Raw genomic sequence first — 14,038 nt, 5'->3', positions numbered from 1 at the left:
GAGAACGATATTTGTGACATAGGTTGTATTGGAATGAAGCCCCATTTGTATGATTAGACGAAATTATTCTGCTGACCCGAAGTTTCCCTCTGTGCTTGACTATTTAATGAGTAATGACACAGGATTGCTGTTCTCATGATTGACCTGCCTCTCAACTCTTTTGCGTACTTTATTTTGAATTGCACTTATGTTATGCTTTATGTCCAGGCGATTTGATATAACACAAATTCCAGATGTGTATGATTCCTGCAAGTAAGGCACTCATTCTTTTAATGCTTTTCATTTTCAGGTTTATTTGTTCTCAAAGTAACATTTGTTCTCTCTATTTATCATATGGAGATGAGTAATGAAGAAAATATTTGTGTAACTTACACATACTAGCCAATTTTCCTTTTGTATTGAAATTGTTTTTTTTAATTTCGGCCGAAATACCAAAATTTCGGATTTCTGCTGTGACCGAAATTTAAAACTGAAACTGAAATTTAAAAATTTTGGCCTAAATTATATGATTTTCACCAAAATTTCCACCGAAACCAAAATTGCCATCGAATTTTCGTTTTTGGCTAATGCCGAAACCGAAAACAAAATTTCAATTCTTGATTGAAAGTACATAACAGTGTTATTTATACATTTCATATGATAAGTGAACTCCACAACAGTTTGCCAATCAGAAAGTCATCTTCAGCACATAATCATCGGATATTCACTTGAACTTTTATCATTGTTCGTGACTGAACATGTGATCTTTTAAAAAAATGCATGAATGATTGGGTGAGAAATGTCTTCCTAATATTATATGCATTATGCATCGGCTGATTAAATTAGATTTCTTTGAATGAAACTTTTATCATTTTTATTTCTGTAACAATATCTTACACTTACGAGCCGTTGGAAACTATTTAACCATGATCTGTAGACACAGATTCGTGTGTCGATTGCTGATATGGCTAGGAGGTGTCCAACGCGGAAAGCCCATCTAGAAATGGGGACATGCACAGGCACGTACATACATATAAAATTACTAATTATTAATCATAATTTGCAAGATAAATGTGTTATTCATTTAATAAATTAATAAATCTTAGAATTAAACAATTAAAAGTCCAAAACAAACATGAGATAATCAAATAATAATGCATTCATCAATCTAATCTAGTTCTTTTCAGTCTCCTCCCTTGATTTAATTTGTTGTTTTTCCTTTTAACAAATCATTATCGTTTCAAGTAGAAGAAGAAGAAGAAGAAGAAGAAGAAGAAGAAGAAGAGAGAGAGAGAGAGAGAGAGAGAGAGAGAGAGAGAGAGAGAGAGAGGTATATTCATAAATTGATCCAAAAGCTTGAGCTCCGAAGTTAATTATATCATGCATTCCCACCTAGTACTGCCATTGTTAATCTTTCCTTTTATAAAAAAAATGGGAGATGATAAATTCGCACCCCCTATAGGATTATTCGCACCACTTTAAAGTAATTTGACGTCAAAAAGCATTAGTCTATTCACGTTACCCTCCTTTTTGACGCTTTTTGACGTCAATTCACATTAAAGGGGTGCGAATTATCCTACAGGGGGCGAATCTATCATCTCCCAAAATAATCTGAAATCAAAGGGGATTTCCAGCCTAGTATAAGATTTTGGGCAGTGATAAGCAAGGTTTTAAATTTCGGTTTCAGTTTTGGTTTTGGTTATCGTAATCAGAAAAATAGAAACATTTCAGTTTCGGTTGAAAATTTTGGTGGAAATCATGTAAAATCACATAAATGTATGGAAACATATGCAAATGAATAATTTTAACATGAAACTTCATGAAATGCTAGAATAAGCACAAATACACACTTTAAAACTATCACATGAGCAAGATAATCATCCATGATGCTTTAATAACATTGAATGCCTAGTGACACGCATTGTTGCGTATGTCTCATAATTCAGCACATACCACATTTCACATGTAATTCATATAAATATTTATATATAATACATCCGCCACATTTCACATGTGATTCATATAAATGTAACTATGCAATGCATACTGAGATAATATACCACTAATGCACTTACGATTTCTGTTTTGATATGTGTTTCGGTTTCAGTATCCTTTCCCTGCGATTAAAACTGAAATAATTCAGTCATTTCATGTCGGTTTCTGTTGAAATTTGAAACGGTGGTGATAAGTTCACAGTAGCTAATGTCTCCGGACATGCTATATTTGGAGTTCAATTTGGTTTGATTGCTTGTTCTTAATCTCAGTCAGCTTGTATTAGGAAAGCAGATTATATATATATATATATATATATATATATATATATATATATATATATATATATATATATATATATGATGGGATTTGCTAGCATCCATCGCAGAAGGCATTTTGCGGATGGCCTTTTGCATGTCAGAGCTGCCACATTGGCTCACTTTTCAGCAGATTTTGTCTTATTTCATGAGGTGGCTGCTCTGACATGCAATGGATGCTAGCAAATCCCATATATGATATGTTAATTATTTGTTCTCTTCTATTGTTGTTTGATCTTCTTTGATGCTTGTTTTTGCTTTTCTTCTATCAATGCTTACATTTCCACCATTTCAAAAAAAAAATGCTTACATTTCCAATTTTGGCTCTTTCTTGATAGATATGACCTCTTGCACAATGCACATCTGAATCTAGAGGGATTGGATGAGCTCTTCAAAGTTGCTCAGGTATAAAATAAATAAGTAATACACTATTGTCTTGCACTTTTTCCACTTAGAAGGAAACATAGCCCTCCTTGCTAGGCATTATATTATGAATTTGAAGATTTTATGGATGTTGTATCATGATGTTCTAAAGCCCCCTCCCTGCAATCAGTTTATATGATGTGCGTGCGAGGCAAATATGCTTTTCGGTAGCAATGGCATTTGCATGTTGCCAAGTTTCTCTATAATTTGTATTTCTTATATAATGAGAAAATGTGTTGAACCTCTCAATTCTTGCATGTTTTCACAAAATCGTAGGTTACTATGACTTCTTCAAAAGAAACTTGAGTGCTTTGCTTTTCATTTTTTCAGGTGCTTGCTGATGGTGTTATTCCTAATGAGTATGGAATAAATCCTAAGCATAAGCTCAAAATTGGCTCAAAGGTATGATCTCCAATGTTGTTTCATTACTGTCTAGTTTTACTACTTGTAATGCATGTTCTGTTATTAGTTAGCTACATTCTGTAACATTAGGAGTCTATTTGGAAAAGTTTCAGCTTCTACAACAGGTACTGAAATAGAAACATAGCACATTTCGTAGTCAAATATCACATGATAAGTCAATAAAATTATATTTTACCTGTTCAAATAAATTAGGAAAATAAAAAGAAAAACGTTAATGCGAAGGTGAAAAGGCTAGGCTCCGTTGTGGTGAAAATAATAATCGATCAAGGATATAATAAGTTCGATAGATTACAGCTGGTGAAAATAATTTAAAATGAAAGTTTAATATAAGAAAAGGAAGTATATATAACATTATGTATATTGGGAGCTGATATCCATGCCCTCTCTATTTTACAAGAACACCGCCTTTCATGATGTGTCTTTCTAACTTCTTTGAAATGACCAAAATTTCCCACTCCTAGTGCTTGAGCTGATATCCGTCTCTCTATATATCCACTGTATTCGAGTGTCAGATGTAGGTTTTCAAACCATGCATTGGGAGCCTGCTTAAGCTCATAAATAGCCTTTTTGAGTATGCATATATAGTTTCTCATGTTTGTAACTACAAAGCCCTTTGATTGTTCCCTGAGACCACACCCTTAAGAGACACATGAAGAAACATATTTGTCACATCCATTTGACTGAGAGTAGGGGTGCAACTCGGGTCGGGTTGGGTCTGGTTGAGGCCAACCCTAACCCAACCCGAGACAGCATTCCCTCAACCCTAACCCGACCCAACCCGAGCCTCGGGTTGAGGATGGTCAACCCTAACCCAACCCGTTTTCAAATCGGGTCGGGTTGATTCGGGTTGGGTTCGGGTTGAGTCGGGTTGGGATCAGGTCATCTACGACCAAACATAAAAATACAAGAAAGAAAAACATAATCCTAAGAAAAGCATGATAAAATTAGAAGACGGAGGTCGGGTTTGGGTCGGGTCGGGTTGCCAAGGCCTCAACCCTAACTCAACCCGAATTTAAATCGGGTCGGCCTTTCCCAACCCTAACCCAACCCAACTTGAGAAAATGCCAACCCAACCCGAGATAAAATCGGGTTGAACCCGTCTGGTTCGGGTTGAGCCCGACCCAAGTTGCACCCTTAACTGAGAGTCCGTCAAAAGATCTTGGCCAAGGCTAGGACAGATCTTATCAAGACACTCTTGACTTCAATACCAAATGTCTTATTGCAGTCAAGAGTCTAGACTATGCCTCTAATTGTATTATTTAGCCATTGTGTAAAAAGCAACTTTGTATATGACCAGCAAAAGCAAAAGAGATGGTTCACGACCACTGTGGGACTAATATTACTATGGTACCAATGTGGGACTAATATTACTATGGTAAAACTTTTGAAATGGTAAACATATTTTGAATTTATTGAGAACTATGGTAAAACTTTTGAAACAGTAAAAATATTTGGAATTGTGAAACTACCAATTACTCCAAAAGCTTAAGCTGTTGGAGAAGGCATTATTTAATCTTTTAAACTTTAACACTCCCCCTCATGTGCGGCCCCTCTTTCTTTGGGTTGGCCTACACGTGGCACATGTTTGGGTTGACCAGTGCATGTGGATTTTTGACATCAAGGAGGTTTGAACTAAGGACCTTTGCTCTGATACCATATGAAACTACCAGTTACTCTAAAACCTTAAGCTGTTGGAGAAGGCGTTATTTTTAATCTTTTATACTTTAACAGGAATTTATTGAACAAGTGGTCAATCTACAAAGCCCTTTCATTATAATGTATACGATGTTCTTATGCTAGGCTTATATTTTGGTTAAAGTTTATTGTCAAACCCCTCATATTCAATCTGATGTCTCAATATTATTTATTAAAATTCTTATGTGTATTTTTCCATATTTCTTTTGTTCTGCTTCAGATTGCACGTCGTTTGTTAGGTAAGATTTTGATTGATCTACGAAACACTCGTGAAGAAGCTATCAGTGTTGCTGAACCGAAAAATAATCAAGACCAAAATTCGACTTTCCCTAAGACTAGAAGAGAAGACATTGATTACCAATCAAGGACTCAGATAAAGAACGAGGACACAAGAAGATCTAGCTCCACAAGTGAAAAGTCGCTGGACCAAGATGATGATGATGATAAAGAGACGAAATATCGTCTAGATCCAAAGTTACTATATATATATATCTCTTCTTATTTCCGGTTCATTATTTACTATGTTGTTGATTGAAATGAGCATTCTGATTATTTTTTGTCAGGTATGCTAATGTCAAGACACCTGAGCGACATGTCCGGACGCGCCTTTATTTCACATCAGTATGTACATAAACTATCCAATTATATGTCTCTCTCTCTCTCTCTATATATATATATATATATATATATATATATATATATGAGAAAACGGTTCCTACACACATGTGTAGATAAGTTATCTACACACTAGCTTAAAATACAGTGGGGGCCACATTATTTGGGTGATCCAAACCATTCATTTTTAAGGCCCTCTCATAGATAGGGTGTCCACAAAAAATCAGATCCATAGGATCATCCTAACCATTTGAACTTTAGAGGCAAAAAATGAACTAATTTGTGAAGGTTTAAAGACATCCATTTTACCTCCACAAATCGTAGGGTTGGGATGATCCTATGGATCTGATTTTTTGTAGACACCCTATCTATGTGGGGGCCTTTAAAATGGATGGCTTGGATCACCCAAATAATATGGGCCCCCACTGTATTTTAAGCTAGTGTGTAGAGAACTCTCTACACATATGTGTAGAAACCGTTTTCTCTCTCTCTCTCTCTCTCTCTCTCTCTCTATATATATATATATATATATATATATATAGAGGAAACTGTTGGTGAGCTTAAGCTCACCAAACTTATGGTGAGCTAGCTTGCCCAATCACATGGGGGCCCACTTTGTTAGGATGATCCAAACCATTCATTTGAAATTCCCTTACATAGATGGGGGGTGTACCAAAAATCAGCTCCATAGGATCATCCTAACCCCTCCACAAATGGAGGGGTTAGGATGATCCTATGGAGCTGATTTTTGGTACACGCCCTATCTATGATAAGGCCTTGCAAATGAATGGTTTGGATCACTCCCCAAAATGTGGGACCCATGTGATTGGGCAAGCTAGCTCACCATAAGTTTGGTGAGCTTAAGCTCACCAATAGTTTCCTCATATATATATATATATATATATATATATATATATATATATATATATATATATAGGGTGTGCCACTGTGCCCAAAGAATCAGCTCCATAGGATCATCCCAACCCTTGATTTGTGGAGGTTAAAATGGACAGGTATAAAACTCCACAAATATGTCCATTTTTAACCTCCACAAATCAAAAGGTTAGGATGATCCTATGGAGCTGATTCTTTGGGCACACCCTATCTGACACGGCCTATTACTTGAATGCTTTGGATCATCCAAACAATGCGGGCCGACTGTGTTTTTGGCCGACTGAGCAAATAACGTCATCTGCTCGACGAGCAGAAACATTATTCCATATATATATATATGTGAGCAATGATGGATACAAGGGAGCCCTTGCATAAAGAGCCGCAAAAGGGCTCTTCATTGGATCCAAGTCCTTTTCAGTTACAATTTAAAATTGGTTGAAAAAGTAAAATCAGTTACATTTGATGACGTGGATCCAATCAAGAGCCCTTTTTTGGCTCTTTATGCAAAGGCTCCCTTGTATCTATCATTCCTCATATATATATATATATATATATATATATATAGGGAAAAAGGTTTATGAGCTCGAGCGCAGATAAGCATGTGGGCCCACATTTATGGGGTGATCCAAAGCATCCATTTGGAAGGCCCTTCCATGGATAGGGTGTGTACCAAAAATCAGATCCATAGGATCATCCTAACCCATCCAATAGTGGAGGGGAAAATGGACAGACACTGTTTGTCCACAAATACGCCCATTTTTTCCCTCCACAAATGGGAGGGTTAGGATGATCCAATGGAGCTGATTTTTTGTGGACACCCTATCTATGATAGGGCCTTCCAAATGAATGCTTTGGATCACCCCAACAATGTGGGCCCACCCTGTTTCTGCACTCGAGCTCAGGTAAGCTTATCTAAGCTCGGGCTCAGGAACAGTAAGCCCATATATATATATATATTATTCACCTTGCCACTTCATTCTCTTAAAATTTTCAAGAAAGCTTGATGTTGCCAACTGGATTTTGTTTGATTTTTGTTATCATTCCATCTTAACATACTTCAAAGTACGATGTCAACAAATGAAATCTATCAAGCATGCTTTTTCTTATCAAAAGCAATCTGATTTTGACTCTTCAGGACTTTATTGCATGAAATTGCCAGTGTTGAATAATGCTTACTAGTAAACGGTACATAATAAAATCGAAAGTGTTCCGTAAATTTGGTTGCATATGCACTCTGTCAGTTTTTTTTTTATAATATACTTGCAGTTTTTTCTAGAGAATCTGTTCGTTACATCCGTTCATTGTTGTCAATTCTTAGTCTGCCAAACATTGAATGTCTCATGATAACATGTAACCATGTCAATTGGATCTTATGTGTTGATGGGTAAATCATTTCTAAGATTCTAGGATATAAGTTTTCTTCTCCCAGCATTGTTCCCCCTAATGGCTTGATACGAATACGATAATGGACTTGGATATGGGAACTGGAGATACGACTCGGCATTTTCTAAATTCCAAGATACACAACAAGCAAATTAAATTAAAAACACAAATAGAAAACTGAGCTAAACTTAACTTAGAAAAATGAAGTACTATAATGGTTATAGCATTTTTAAGTTCACATACTCAAAATATAATTTTAAAACATGAGACACTAACAAACAAGAAGCATATATAGTTAATTTAATGGAGTATCATATATTTGAAGCATGATGGCTAAATCAACGAGCAATAGTTTCCATGTGGTATCCAATTGTTTATGGATTGATAGGAGCACCATAAATCATTTCGTAAATAATCCTAAGGTGTTCGGAGGGTGTCTGGGAACCCGACTTTAATAACTTCTCCCACGTTTTAAGTCTAGTTTAGATTCGTTTATTTCATTCGCTTAAAGTTATGTGTAAGTTGTTAAATTCATGTTTAAAGGGCACATTATTTACATTTTGAAGAGGAGGGGTACATGTTTCGTTTTGAGGGGTTTTTGTAATCGATTATTGAAAGTGACAACTTGTTTTTTGGAGAGGCACAACTTGCTTTCTTCCAGCCTATTCATGTTCTAGGGTTTTGCAAACCATAGAGGAGTTAACTATCTGATCTTCTCCATTTTGATTTGTGTTAATCTAATTATTTTATTCTTTTGGGCATTCAGATTAATGATGCTGATGGATCTCGTCGGCAACACCAATACTAATATAAGTATGATATTGTGTCAGGTTAGACCAGTACCTTAGGCCTGTATACGAAGCCATGTATCTTGTCCTCTTTTTTTGTCTTTCAATTTCCCCATCATACATGGCTTTAGGATACAATAAATAGTAATGGCTGCCTCCCTAATCCTTGATATTTAACAGTTCGCCACCAGAAAATGATCATCATCACTTGCTTTTCAGTCGCATCTTTCTTAAATTCAGTTACATCAGCTCAGTTGGAATATACTGATTAACCACTTGTCACACATGTTTATCTCATCTGGACCAAAAAATCATACTACCATTCTCCGAAGTTCAGTTCGTGTAATGCGTGAAGATGTAAATGGGAACTTGATTCCATTAATAGTCTTTTAGTTAACCTGTTTAAGGCATGTGCAGTGTGTATCTTAAAGGCCAATACATAATTTTTGTTGGGGGTTCCACACAAAAGCAAAGATCCCACATTGGTAAAGTGAAATGGATGTGGATGGGTTATAAGGGAATGGGCACCCTCTCCTTAACGGCTAGCTTTTAAGGGTGAGTTCTACCTGGGTCTCTACAAATGGTATCAGAGCTAGGTTGTGGTAACCCTGGTGTTGGCGCGGAGCGTGAAAAAGTCCCTTGGGGAAGATCTCGGTAACCCCGGTGTGTCTCAGAGGACAGTGAAATTCCCTCAGAGAAGATCTCGCAGTTCCCACGTTGCCGCCGCATTGAGGGACGAGATTATCCATGTTGCTTCCACGTGGAGGGGGAGGTATTTGGGGCTTCTACGCAAAAGCAAAGATCCCACATCGGTAAAATGAAATGGATGTGGATGGTTTATAAGTGAATGGGCACCCTCCCCTTAACAGCTAGCTTTTAAGGGTGAGTTCTACCCAGGTCATTACAATTTTTGTGTGTAGTTTGTGATAGCTGCTATAGCAGTGTTGATCGTTTGAACTTTATGTAGATGGTGGATATTGAGAATATACTCTTTCAGTTAATATATAACTATGGAGCTTGTGCTCTTGTTCCTTAAGTAGATGTAATTCTGTCAGCAAGTTCTGCTTCATTATGTTTGCTATTAGTACTCAACCTTTGTTAAAAGCAGCCAATTCTTTCATTGAGTATTTTAAATTTACTTTTGGTGATGGTTAATGGGTGCCCAACCTCTTAATGACAATTCAAGTTATTCTCGATTTGTGTGTGCCATCCTTGTGCAGGGGCCAATTCAAGTTTATCTGTTAATGTCAGATTTGTTCCCATGTTACAGAAATCTAGTTTCTTATTCCCATATGTGTGGATACAGGAAACATCTGGTCAGTATTCATAGTCCTGTCCTTAAAAACTATCAACCATACAGCCAAAAAAAAAAATACAAACAAAAGAGACTTGTCTTATGAGATTAAATTTCCAAGTGACACATAAAGCAACTTGTTGGCTGAGGTCTTTTGTTGTTTTTAGCTATCCTTTTATTTTTATTTTTTATTTGTAGTTTTGTTCCTTCAACATCAATATATTTCACAGTTACTGGGTATGTTGGGAATGATTTATCCTGCAGGAAATTGCACACTGAGGCACAATCATGTAAAAATGTAGTCATTATAGGAATTTTGATGCAAAGCTTAAATATGATCTCAGTTTCATGTAAGAGATCCTCGTATCATGTAGGTTGGCAAGTTTATCTTGGTTGGAGTAGAAAGCGCATAAACATAAAATATAACATGAGAAACACCTGAAGAAATCCTTTTTCCGGCTTTAACTGAACTTATATCTGGCATGTGATGCTTATAAAATCACACATTTTCATCTTTCTATAGGTGTATTGTCTGATTTGTTTTTGCAGTCATTTAGTAACTGTCATGAATTTACTTTTGTGAATGACAGGAATCACATATACACTCCCTAATGAATGTCCTACGCTACTGTAATGTGGATGAGTCTCTGCAAGGAGAGGATAGCCTTGTTTGCCACAGTGCTCTGGAGCGTTTATTTAAAACCAGGGAGCTTGACTACATGAGTTATATTGTTTTGAGGATGTTTGAAAACGCAGAGGTAGGCTGTTTATGTTTACTATTTGTTGTTATGAAGATGCAAAAAGAATCTCAACAGCATTCCATGAGTAATTTTTGCTTCCAATAGTTAGTGATAATTGTAAAATCACTCTTTTTAATAGTTTTTAAGGTATATGGAGCTCTGTTGCCAATTTTTTATTCATTTCCTATTTCATATATAATTTACACTTTCAAGATCTTTGGTACTTGTGTCCTTTCAACTAGTATGGAAAATATTTTAGGAAATATTACATAGGATTTTATGCAAATTTTTGGAAGTCAATAATTATAAACAGCTACTTGTATTATCCTTAGGTTGAATACCCATACAGATCAGGGTAGAGCTTGTCCTATATATAATACATCCAAGCTGGCCCTTGCCAAGGAATCGCCTTAGTCATTACCCCCACTCTAGGTGGGCATAGGTGAAAGAACACCCGGCCCCTAACACAATCATTAATCTCCATAATATCATTTCTGAAATGCCAAGGGCCACTAATCAGCCTTTTAGCCTTGCCAATAACATTCCCCTTCCATCCGACCCGAGACCCCCCATGAGCTCCTTCTTGGACAAATGAATTCCCATGAGAAGCACCATGACCTCCTCTGCGTTTCAGTTCACATTTACATTTGGCCCAGAATAAGCAATCAGCATCTCACCCTGACCATCCCTAACAATCCGCCAATGCCCACCGGCAAGGTTTTAAATTTCGGTTTCTGTGTTGGTTTCGGCCACCATCGAAACTGAAATGTTTCGGTTTCGGGCTGAAATTTCAGCCGAAATCATATAAAATTTCGGTGACTTCGTTTATTTATTTTTATTTCAACCGAAATGTCTAAAATTTCAGTGTCAATTTCGGTTGAAATTTCTGCTATTTCGGTCTACATTTTTAAAATTTCGGTAGAAATTTTGTAAAAAAGTCTAGAAATGAAATTTCAACAGGCTGAAATTTCGTTGAAATCTTATAAAGAAACGACTTCATGTGAAATTTGTTTCGGTTTGTGCCGAAACCGAAATATTTCTGCTGAAACGAAACGTTTCGGCCGAAATGTAAAACCATGGGACCTAGATTCCCCAAGAAACAGCCATCAAAGGTCAGCTTTATCTCCTCGAGCAGGGAGGTGTTCCGTCTTACCTAGATTCCCTAAGAAACAGCCATCAAAGCTAGCTTTGATGATTTCCTTCCGATGTCTAAAGCGGTCTGGACTCTGTGTCTCAAATTCTTCCCTAGAAAGAGCCCAATCCAAAAGTCTTGAGTCCTTGTGCCCCAAATTCTTCTTGTTAAGAGAAGAGTGAAGAGAAGAGAATGAGAGAAAAAAGTGAGTTGGAGAAGAATCTGAATAGCAGGCCTTTTCTTGGCTCGCTTTTCAAGTAGCGAAGAATCTGAATAACTGTTGCCCAGTGGGAGGTACATGGCGCGCTCACAAACTGACCGACTACCCCCACTACATATGAGATTTCTGGTCGAGTGGTAGTGAGATAAATAAGCTTCCCAACAAGTAGTCGATACCTGCCAGGGTCATCCATCAAATCTCTCTCATCGCAAGCAGTTTGGTATTTGGGTCCATGGGAACAACAGTTGGTTTCATACCCATAGAACCTGTCTCCTCCAATAAATCTAGCACATACTTCCTCTGCGAAAGGGAAAGACTACTACCAGAATAAGCTACCTCAATCTCTAGAAAGTATCTTAAGACGACTTAAGTCTTTTGTGGAGAATTCTTTCTGTAGAAAGGCCTTCAACCCATGTATGCCAGCTGGTCACTTCCTGTAATTCAGTTGGTCATCCACATACTCTGAGAATGACATGTCCAACATCATAACGACGGCTAAAGACAGAGTGGTCAACTGCACATTACTTCTTGCCAAAGCACATGACACTATATGACAGTATCACTGAATCTCCCAAACCATGCCCCAGGAGGTTGCTCCATATAGACCTCCTCAATCGAGTCGCCATGGAGAAAAGCATTCGTGACATCCAACTGATATAAGGACCAGCCTCGGTTGACAGCAATGGAGAGATACTCGCACATATGGGATTTTGGCAACTTGTGAAAAAGTCTCGGTGTAGTCAACACCAAATGTCTGCGTATATCCCTTGGCAACCAAGCGCGCCTTAAGGTGCTCCACAGTGCCATCAGGCAAGTATTTGATGGCAAATACCCAACGGCAGCCTGCAGGCTGAGCACTATGAGGAAGATGAACCAAATCCCAAGTATGATTGGCCTGAGCGGCCATCTCAATATCCACAGCAGCTTGCCAGCCTAGGTGATCAAGAGCCTTTGGTACAGACCAGGGCAAATAGACAAAAGACATGGAGGATACAAAGCTGCGAAACGATGGGGTGAGATGATCATAAGAGACAACAGATGAAATAGGGTGTGCAGTGGAACGGGAACGTGTATGTGAAGCAATGAGTGAATCTAAAGGAAGAGAAGGAGATGGAATAAGAGACACCTGTGAGAGGGGCGATATCTCCTGCTGAGAAGACGATGGCTCGGGCTGAGATGGAGAATCGAGCCTCGAACCGCCCGCTGATAGACCTTCAGAGGAGCTGAAGGAGCCGAAGTAACCTCTAATGGTGCGGAAGAAACCGAAGGAACCTCTACCGGTGTAGTAGGAGACGCAACAGGATCAGGTAGTACGGTTAGAGGGAGAAAAACCGAAGAGGCTGGTTGCTCAACTAGAGCCGGAGCAGTGAAGAAGGAGATCGACTAAAAAAAGGCGACGTCAGCACAAACATAGTGGAGCCGGAGCCGAGGACTATAACAGTGATAACCTTTCTGGGAGCAAGAATACCCCAGAAGATATATCTCTTCGCCTGAGGATCTAATTTATAAACAAACACAAACAAAGACTCAGGGTGCCATGGGAAATGAATCTCCCTGAGGATGTAAGATCGAGAAGAAAGAAGAGCCACCTAAAACTGAAGATGGGAGATGATTATCCAAAAAACAGGCTGTAAGGATGGCTCAATAGGGTTTGGGAACCCGCATATGAAAGAGAAGAGTGCGGGCCATATCAAGAAAATACATGAGTCTCCTCTCGGCTACACCATTTTGTTGAGAGGTGTATGTGCAAGAGGACTGATGAATAATGCCATGGGTAGATAAAATCCAGAGAAGTACTCCCTAGCATTATCAGTGTGGAGACATTTAATAGTACAATTATATCGGTTAGTAACCTCAGCGTGAAAGGTGCGAAAAGCGGTCTTTAAGCAAAAATAACTAAGTCGTACTAATCATCCACAAAAATGATAAAATATTTATATCCAAAAAGTGACATGGTCCTCGAGGGACCTCATACATCGGAATGCACTAAATCAAAAGGATGTGAGGCTCTAATCACTCTAGAGGGAAAAGACACACTGCGGTGCTTCCTAAGTTCACATGACTCACAATGAAAAGACAGAGAAAAAGAAGAAACAATTGATGACTGTCAAAGCCTATCGATAGATGGGTGGCCAAGACGGCA

The 14,038-nt window shown here is 38.0% G+C and overlaps 1 protein-coding gene across 3 annotated transcripts in view; it reads left to right on the top strand.

The window, feature by feature from the left end:
- The window catches only part of LOC143845639 (inositol hexakisphosphate and diphosphoinositol-pentakisphosphate kinase VIP2-like), a 76,027-nt gene that overhangs the window by 54,915 nt on the left and 7,074 nt on the right, over positions 1-14,038 (top strand). For all 3 annotated transcript variants that reach the window (XM_077354024.1, XM_077354023.1, XM_077354022.1), the window contains exons 23-28: positions 208-252; positions 2,627-2,693; positions 3,042-3,113; positions 5,050-5,303; positions 5,393-5,450; positions 10,394-10,561. In XM_077354024.1, the coding sequence (XP_077210139.1) occupies positions 208-252; positions 2,627-2,693; positions 3,042-3,113; positions 5,050-5,303; positions 5,393-5,450; positions 10,394-10,561 (664 nt within the window). The remainder of the gene's footprint in view (positions 1-207; positions 253-2,626; positions 2,694-3,041; positions 3,114-5,049; positions 5,304-5,392; positions 5,451-10,393; positions 10,562-14,038) is intronic.

Source organism: Tasmannia lanceolata, unplaced genomic scaffold (genome assembly GCF_043159265.1).
Source record: "Tasmannia lanceolata isolate RefF3 unplaced genomic scaffold, GAP_Taslan_0.1 ptg000015l, whole genome shotgun sequence".
NCBI lineage: Eukaryota > Viridiplantae > Streptophyta > Magnoliopsida > Canellales > Winteraceae > Tasmannia > Tasmannia lanceolata.
The sequence above is the reverse complement of the archived record's forward strand: the minus strand, read 5'-3'. Positions and strand labels throughout refer to the sequence as shown.